At 36.4% G+C, this 9367-nt stretch overlaps 1 protein-coding gene across 1 annotated transcript; it reads right to left on the minus strand.

Moving 5' to 3' along the window:
* Positions 1-806: 806 nt before the first annotated feature.
* Positions 807-8780, minus strand: LOC107859228 (MACPF domain-containing protein CAD1). Its single transcript, XM_047406797.1, has 6 exons — positions 8148-8780; positions 5276-5514; positions 3806-4001; positions 3484-3667; positions 2674-2828; positions 807-1673 (listed from the first exon to the last, which is right to left on the minus strand). The coding sequence occupies exons 1-6, from the start codon at positions 8445-8447 to the stop codon at positions 1038-1040; spliced, it is 1710 nt and encodes a 569-aa protein (XP_047262753.1). The 5' UTR covers positions 8448-8780; the 3' UTR covers positions 807-1037.
* Between the last annotated feature and the right edge of the window lie 587 nt (positions 8781-9367).

Here is a 9367-nt window from a genome sequence, read left to right on the forward strand (position 1 = left end):
AAGTATTTGAATTATAATATAAATTGATTGAATTTGATTTGAAAAATAAACGTACATTTATTCTAAAATGGTATTTTCACTTTACATCTTTTTAAACTTTAAAGAAATTAACGAAATATAAATTTTCACTTAATGAAATTAACGAAATATAAATTAACTGATGAACTTTATATAAATTAACGAAATAATCTAAATAATTTAATTTCGTTAAGGAGGGTATTTTTAAGCCAAATATTTAACAGAGGGGTATTTTTGACCCATTTCAGATAATTCAGGGGTATTTTTGATCCTTTTCTGAATTCCGTTAGAGGGAGGGGTATTTTTGAACCAAATACTTAACGGAGAGGTATTTTTGAGCCAAAAATCTAACGAAGGGCATTTTTGAGCTATTTCGGACAGTTCAGGGGTATTTTTAAGCCTTTTCCGTATATTAAAACTTGATTAATTCAAATTTATATTGTGCATCGACCATTGAATGAAAATGCTTTCTATTTAAGGGATTTTTTCATATCTACGGCTCAAATTTGAGATCATCACTACATGTTATATCGGTTCTTTAATTATAAAAAGATGACCTTCACTTTAATTTATACAAATTATTAAAAAATAAAATATGTCACATAAATTAAAACACAAAAATCCTATCTTAGAAGTCGATTAATTAAATTTCCACACATTGATTGTGTGATTAATCCAATCCTAGATCTACTTGAATTATCGAAAAGGAAAAGTCAATTTCACCACAAGTTATCTAACAAATAAAAATCATCAAAATCAAAGTTATTGGATTTAGGAAAATGAAAAGGTGAAAAAATTGAACATGCATGTAATCATGGAAATTTTACATAGCATACACCCAAAGAGAAGTACACTGATCTGGTTGGCTAGAACAAAAATGAATGATCAATGCTATCAGAATTTACAGAAGAATAACATGATATCTAAGACTATCCAAAGAAAGAATGCTTTTGACCTCACATACAACAAATCTCATTAGTAAGAAAGAATGCTTTTGACCTCACATACAACAAATCTCATTAGTAATTCAACAGGGAGTACTTCACTCTTAGCACAATTTTTCCTTTATCAACCCCAAGTTTAGCTCCTGTTACTAACCAATGCCCTGGTGCATCTTGTGGTCCTTTTGACATTTCTGTCATGTCTACAATCTTTGCCAGTTTCCCCATTTGGCTGGAAGTATCGCCTTTCTTGTTTTCGTTCATGAGTGATGTTGAAGAACCATCAATCCTTTGTACTGCTGATAGGTTTGATGGACTGTGATCCCAGACCGATCTTCGTATCGTACAGCCAGGTACCTTGGAAAAGAGGAGTTTGAGATGCAGCACACTCTTGGCACCGAAATCCCAGACACCAAGCTGAGCCCCCGTCACAATGTGAACACCGGAGAGATCTCCAATGGAAGTCTCAGTATGTTCAATTGGTGTTGTGCTGACATGAGAGAAATTTTTCCACTTTATCGGCTCAAACCATCTGCTATCCTGCTCCTCAGGACCTTTCCATTTTGGTGCACCTATAGCCATGTGGGCGTCCCAGTGGGGCTGAAGGATCTTGGGAAGGGAAACGAGGTGCTGCAAATGGACTGAAAGACGGTTCTGCTTGTTACCTTCTAGGATGAGCCTAAGCCCCGTCACTGGCTTACGACCCACTGTCACCTGAAAAAGTCGCGCTGTGATTTTAGCAAAAAGGTGATATATGAATTTGCAACAAGTTGATATTGATCAACATTTATCTAGACAAGATTTGCAGAATGATAAGCATCCATCAACCTAGTAGATCACTATTCCCATGCATTTTATATTTCCAAGTTTACAATATTTATGGCTGGAAGCGCAATGTTGTTGTAGTTTCTTATTTGTGTTACCTCATAAGCTCCTTCATGTTATGCTTAGATCCAGCTCATGTTGTGACATAAAAATTCTACGTCATACTAACCTCGTAGATCAGCTAGCTATTCCCATGCATTTATATTTCCAAGTCTACAATATTATGGCTGGAAGCGCAATGTCTTTGTAGCTTCTTATTTTTTTAACTCATAAGCTCCTTCATGTGATGCTTAGATCCAGCTCATGTTGTGACATAAAAATTCTACGTCATACTACTATGTTGCTCTCTTATAAAGACAATTTTAGGGATCATCAGAACAGCAGTCTGCCTATTTATCCATTATTTACGAATGGGAAACAAACTGTTTCAACGATGTTACAAGGTAAATGAAGTGTGGAGGGCATTCCAGGCAAGGTATCTTAGATGTGAGGCTTGACCATGACTTGCTTTGATCATGTCGGCGGTTTCACTATGCTAAAAATTGCTTTAAATATTGCTCATGAATGACCAGGGAAAGTTGGTCAAACACATGTATGCGCGAGTATATTCAATTTTTGTATCCATTCAAGTAACTTCGTTTCCTGAGATCTCCTTGATGTTGGATGCTGTGGGAATTGATTATACTATGAATTTACCAAATTTTAGGATAAAGGTAAAAACAGCAAACAATATCTAACTTGTTTTTCTTTCCATATTGTTTCTGGTAGATGTATTACATTGGATAGACTTCCCTGTGAATATGATCACAGTTTGCATTGGACAGCAATTCAATGTCAAATATTTCACCCGTAGAATGTTCAGAAATCTGGACAAAAGTATGAAGAATACCTGATCTGGGCTAATATAGAGCTTAGGACCCATCAAACTGAATTGTAGAGATGAACATACAGGCTCCTTTCTTTGAAGGTTATTTTGCTCCGGAGCCCACGCACGAGCTATTTGGAAATCTAAGAAATACTGTAAATCTTCTATTGGTGGCTTGTCTGGAAAAATTATAATGAAATATATCAGACAACAAAGACATGTTTTGAGAAGTTTGACTCATATTCAGAACACAACTAGGGAATTCTCTAAAGCCCACACAGGCATGGAAATTATTCACATGATGATTATTCAGTTTCCAACACCTATCCACCCAGATACAGGGATTTCCTAAGGATGACGGACCCTGAAGTCCCGTCAACTCAGACAGCTGTGAAATCTTTTGCTCTAAGGAACATAAAATACTTGGAGTACGGCTTTTCTGCTACTCCTTTTTCCCATTTTATAGAACAATATCAGTTTTTGGGATCCAAACAGATCTTTTCAAACATTTTCAAATATTTTCAACTATGACATCTGTGAATACTTTGTACAGTTTCTAAATACGTAACATCTGTTTCACACAAAAATAAATAGATGCTTTGACCCTAGTGTTTCAGACCCTGTCATGCTCTCTGAGTCAGAGGAAGTACTACTTGAGATGAGTCTGAAGACGAAAGAGTAACCCTCAAGAACTACAGTACAATCATTCTGGATTACCACTATTAACTATTTTCTTGGAGTTCTCATTTGATTTAGAAAAGTAGACCAATAGAGAATGAATCAAAATATGCATGCAAGCAAAGAGGAATGAATAGTAATAGGATACATGCTCACATTCTAAGTATAGCTCAATCGCGCGGCTCAGGTACTTTATTCCAGGCACCCCTTCAAGAAATGAAACAATGGGAGTAAATGTCATGTTGATCACATCTGGAGATGTTTCTACAGTGCTTGCCCACTTGTCATGACTCTGCTCCAGGTCATCACCTCCTCTTCTGCGAAAAATAACTGTAACATCCTGCAGTAGGATAATTCCAATAATTTTGAATGTTCATTTTACAGAATAAGGGAGTACGTTGAAGAAACAGATTTCAAGAAGTTAGTTAAACACTATTGTATCCAAAATCCCACCATTTGAGACATAAGATGTGCTAACCTTGTCCTTATATCTTAAAGGTCCGGCACTTGAGAGATTCTTTGAATCAGAGAACCTCTGATCTCCAATATCTTTCACATAGTTTTCAATGTCTGAAGCTAACAAAGGAGATGACTGGTGTTGTTTGATATAAACTACATCTCTACCACCTATCGTTGCGGAGGTGACAATATGGGTGCCATAGTTTTCAATAAAGCTGAAAGAAGAACATCAATATCAGAAACAGCGAAGGATTGGCCAAAGCAATTGAATTAATGTTTTAAATTTTTCCTTGGATCAGTGAAGCTGTTTCTCATACAGATATCAATAAGCAGGTATGCTTCAAGAGCAGAAAATCAGAGTTCAGCACATTTTGGGCATATTGTACATCGACAATTTCTAATACATAAATTCACAGCATAAGAAGCTTGAATTCACAAAGAAAAATTCTTCTAGCTATACATAGCTATTAAGGTTAACAACAGTAAGAATCTAAAGGAACTACAATTTGGCGCACAAGAATATCAATGGTACTGGAGCACGGGCACCTATAAATTGTTATAGGTCACCCCCTCCTCAAGTTCATGCAATTTTAGAAAAGTAAAAGATGCAACAGTTGAAATTAGGGGTGTTCATGGGTCGGTTTGAGTCGGTTATCGGTCAAAAGCATAACCAAACCAACTTAGTCGGTTTTTAAATTACTAAAAACAAACCAAACCAAACAAAAAAATAAATGTCGGTTTAGTTCAGTTTGGTTCGGTTTTTCGGTTTATAACTTTAGCTAATGGTAAAAGTTAGAAATTAAAAAAAAAACAAATCCAATCCAACATATGAGATGTCAACCGAGTGTTATGCCTCAACCATCAAACTAAGATGTCAACTCAGTGTTATACTTAGGCAAAGCCATGAACAACACCATATGAATGCTTCTAAAAAAATTAGAAACTACATATAAGGGAACAACATTATAAACCCCTCAAAGGTAAACACATAAATTTCTTGCTCGATAAGGACTAGAAAGAAAGTTCAAACCTAGTGATTATCTATAGTCTAATGAAACTCAACTGTAAATTTCCATAGACAACACGATATTATTTTCATAATTAGTATCATTTGTCATTCAAAGTGTGAAAATCATTTAGAATCTCATAAGATATGTCAACTAGTTGGAGACATATGACTGAAAGTGCTACAGCTAAAGTTATTCATGATTAAAATTTAAAATGTAACAAATATCGATTCGGTTTGGTTATTTTAGAGTAAACCAAACCAAACCTAACCAAATGTCGGTTTTTTTAATCAGTTTGGTTTGGTTTTTAACCAAACCGTGAACACCCCTAGTAGAAATGCAGAGATACCGCAACTGCTTATATTCTTTCCTGACCTTTAGAAAGAAATCTGATTGCGATAATACATTGATATCAAAAGAAAATGATACACTACCATTAAAAACCAAAATATTGAAACATAGGCTGATGTCAGATACTTCACCTTGCCAGCGATGCAGGATCCCAGGAGTATGGAACAGCACGCTTGATTTCATCCCGCAGAAGTAAATCCGTATTTACTAATCTCACTGTAAAGAGTGGGATAACGTGTCCAATCATGGCAAGGGATTTAGTAGCTGCCTCGTCATGTTGCCATGAACCAGTGAAGTTAAACATCGAGTTAAAGCTCCCAAGTGGGACATCTCCAAATATATTGGAGCTTGCATTGAAGTATTTTGCCATCTGGAAATTCAAGCACTAGGCAATTTAATTACATAATTAAAGAGACAGGAGTAAAGTGTAAACGTTTCCAGCAAGTTCTCCCGGAGAAGGGACATAGATAATGAGATGGATAATGCCTAATAAGAAAACAGAAGGTAGGTTGGTATCCAGGAAAGAAGGCAAAAAAGACCGCCTATTTTAGAGGGGAGGGTCATCACTGTTGGGTTTGTAAACTCATTCAGTTCTCATAGTTGGTGAGTCCCTTCTGCATGCACTTTGATTAAACCTCCCCTTCTATCAGTATATAAATTTGGCAACAGGAAAGCATAACCTCAGAAAATGATCATGCAAGAAGAACCAAAACAGAATCTTTGATGAAAGATAGTGTTTACGGTTTAGGAAGAATGCATACTGATCCTGACAAGATTGAACCCACGCGTGGTGGATTCACAATCCACTGCCTTGATCCACTTGGCTACATCCGCCCCTACCCTCGCACAGGTTGAAGTCTCAAATCTACGATCATCACATGTTATCATACCGAAGCAGCAAAAACTGCCACTTGGAAACCAAAATCTATTTGCTAAGCCATATTCCGTGCATTTTCAAAAATTTCTACATGAGTGGCAAGATGATGTTTTGTGCAGTTACATATTGATGACCCTTGACATAAATAAACCCGTCATACATTCCATATAGGCTATTTCTTAAATTCTTTCAAGTTCATTGAAGTTTTATGTCCTTGAGTGGACATTGGAGATTACTGTAGAAACCATCTGTCATCAATATTTATCAGTATAAACAAGTAGAGACCCTCCAAGTCGTGCTCGGGGTCAACCCAACAAAATCAGCATTTTGAGTAATACTGACAATTCACTTAACCAAGCCAGGAAAATAGACACCAAAATGGGGTCGTCAAATAAGTGGCTAACTACCAGGACCGTAATTTTACAGTTGGATTGCTGGAATAGCTACTCTAATAGGAATTTGGTTATCATTTCTCCATCCCTGTGAATAACTTGACTAGAAGGGTTGCAGAACTTTTTTATCTATCACTTCTTGGAACACGTATTCATGAAGCTACTTAACTTACATTTACAGAACCAAACCCCTTAAGGCAGGATGCAAAAATTTCTAGGTGTGCGCTTTGTTTCATTCACTTTCATACGCTTATTAATAGTTTGTCTATTCGACGGGTGTATCTTATGAGACAAGGCCCGCACCTGATTTATGTTAACATTTTTTCTCAAATATTTAATTAGTTGACCTTAGTTCTATTAGGCTGGTGAGATAACTAGGACAGTTTTTGTCACCATTGTCACTAAACATTTGGCACCTCATAATCCTATCTACTCAGCACATCATAAGCCAGCTTGTGACCAGTATTTGATTGCTCAATATATCACAAAACCATTCATTGTTTTCACACAGCCAAAACTTTCCATTGTGAGAACCCAGATTTTCTACTTAAGTCCAATTTTTTTCCTTTCACTAACATATAGTAATTAGCAAGTGGTCTGTCCGTCTGACTGCTATCCATATTATATAAAACCTCTACAGTAAGCATTTGTTCCACTAAGTTTAACCAAGTTTTTAATTAGTTGCTATAGCCAATTTTAAACATGCAATATAAGTAGCATAATTGTTGTCAGCCGTCACTGCCTCCTAACTTCTTACACCATAATGTTCTATCTAACCAAATGCATCTTAAGCTAGCTGGTGGACGGGTATTCACCTCTCATCAATAGTTCATGTTTTTATCAACGATATCTGTAAAACGTCAAAGACGTCTGTTTCAGTGATTCTTTCACGAGTTCAAGATTTGAACCAAGTGCTTTATATCTTACTATATAATGTGCATGTGTAACTAGGTAAAGTTCCACAATTCAAATAGCAGATGAATGGTTAAAATCGCCTTCGGCAGAAAATTACACAATATATACATGGTTAAAATTATCTTTTATGTATATATAGTAGATGTCGAGTCCCATTGACTTATTTGTGCATTTACTTCTTCATACTTTGAACCCCCTCAATGCAAATCCTAACTCCGCTACTGAACAAAGGAATTATCCAATTGAATATAGATTAGAGGAAGCATAAAATAACCGTCGAGTAATTTATGCACACTAAATCACAGCAGCGCGCGCGCAAGCACTGTGATCTAGTAATCCAACTCTCCATTAAGCCTAAACTCAAATTGTTTATCTTGACTTGACCTTCATTACAAAACTACACCAAAACAAGAAACTAATAAACCAACCTTTATCGCGACAACTATCTAGTTAACAATCCAGAAACAATTAGATACTCCCTCTCCCTCTGTTTCAATTTATTTGTCTTACTTCCCTTTTGCCCTTTTTGGCAATTCTTTAATTCCAACTTTCCACATGACATGTTTACGACACGAGACTAAAGGGCATATCTTTAGTTCATGACTACAAGATTCAAAAGTCTTCTTCACTTTCTTAAACTCCATGTCAAGTCAAAATCAGACAAATAAATTGAACTGAAGGGAGTACTAAACAAATTTAAGAAATTCAAAAACCACCACCAACAGCAACATACGCAAATGTAACCTAATAAAAAATTGATTAACCAAAAACAAAACAAACATGAGCTGCCCATAAATGATACCAAGAAACTAAGCTAACCTCATGGAAGGTACAAACAGGTGTAGCCTCAATGTTTCTCTCCTCTTGTGAACATTCGATATCCACAGTAACATTTGGAAGCAAAACAACCCCATCTGGGTGCAAAAGATCCACAAGATTTTCCTCATCAAGATGAACTAAACGAGACCCTGGTGCCCCTTTACAGTACAGAAGCCTAATATCAGAAGTGACATCAAATCCCCTACCTAGGGCTTGAATTGAGTTACTGAGAGTAGTAATCAAAGCTTCTGAGGCTAAACACTTGTTGGGGTTTGGATTCTCCATATAAAGATTGTTCATTGGCAAGAAACACAACTGATTGATGACGATTTGTCCTTCATTCCAATTGCAAGAATTATCAAGAACTAATAAAGATCGAAACTTTATGATTTTTTGTTCAATGGGTTTTTTGTTGGATGTTTTGAATGTTGCTGTTGTTTGGTGAGTCAGAGGTTAGACTTTGGACTTTGTTAGTTGGTGTTTGTTTGTTTGTTTGTTCATTTGTACTGCAATAATGGCAATGAAAAACGCGTTGGTTTGTGCTGCTTTGGAGATTCCCCGGTTGACCAGTCTTCCTTTTTCTTTTCTTTTTTATTTGCTTTCCTAAATTTGTCCCCGAGCCGCATTGAAACTCGACTGATCTGAATTTGAGTATTGCGGAAGCCATATTTGAGAATGATTCCTCCGACGGAGTTTTTTCCTTACTTGAGCTCGAACTCGTGTGGTAGAGGGATTAATTGCCTGCCCAGGTTAAAGGAAGTCGAATCAATCTATCGTTCAAGGTAACGGGGTATTAAGGAAATCGACATGGAGTTTCGTACCTTATACTGTTAAAAGCTATTCTAAATTACATATAAGAAGAAAACGTCTTTACTTCACTCTCTTTTTCGTTAGATAATGGACGACGATAAGCCACCATCCAGTAGTGCTCTGTGAGCTTGATTGCTCCGAGCCAGTAACCAGTGGGTCACAATCATATCTAATTAACAAGAAAAAAATCTCAATCATCCCACTATACCTCAAGTTAACAGATCTTTCATTTTATTTTCTTTTTATTTGGTTTCCTAAATTTGTCCCGGAGCCGCATTGAAACTCAATTGATCTGAATTTGAGCATTGCGGAAGCCATATTTGAGAATGACTCCTCCAACAGAGTTTTTTCCTTACTTAAGCTCGAATTCATACCGTAGAGGGATTAATTGCCTGCTCAGGTTGAAGGTA

This window comes from Capsicum annuum, chromosome 2, assembly GCF_002878395.1.
Source record: "Capsicum annuum cultivar UCD-10X-F1 chromosome 2, UCD10Xv1.1, whole genome shotgun sequence".
Classification (NCBI taxonomy): domain Eukaryota; kingdom Viridiplantae; phylum Streptophyta; class Magnoliopsida; order Solanales; family Solanaceae; genus Capsicum; species Capsicum annuum.

Coding starts and splice junctions, on each gene's coding strand:
- LOC107859228 (XM_047406797.1), bottom strand. CDS start 8,447: ATGAACAATCTTTATATGGAGAATCCAAACCCCAACAAGTGTTTAGCC. Junction 5,515..8,147: donor CTGTTTGTACCTTCCATGAG/GTTAGCTTAGTT, acceptor TTGAATTTCCAG/ATGGCAAAATACTTCAATGC. Junction 4,002..5,275: donor GATCCTGCATCGCTGGCAAG/GTGAAGTATCTG, acceptor TTCTTCTTTCAG/CTTTATTGAAAACTATGGCA.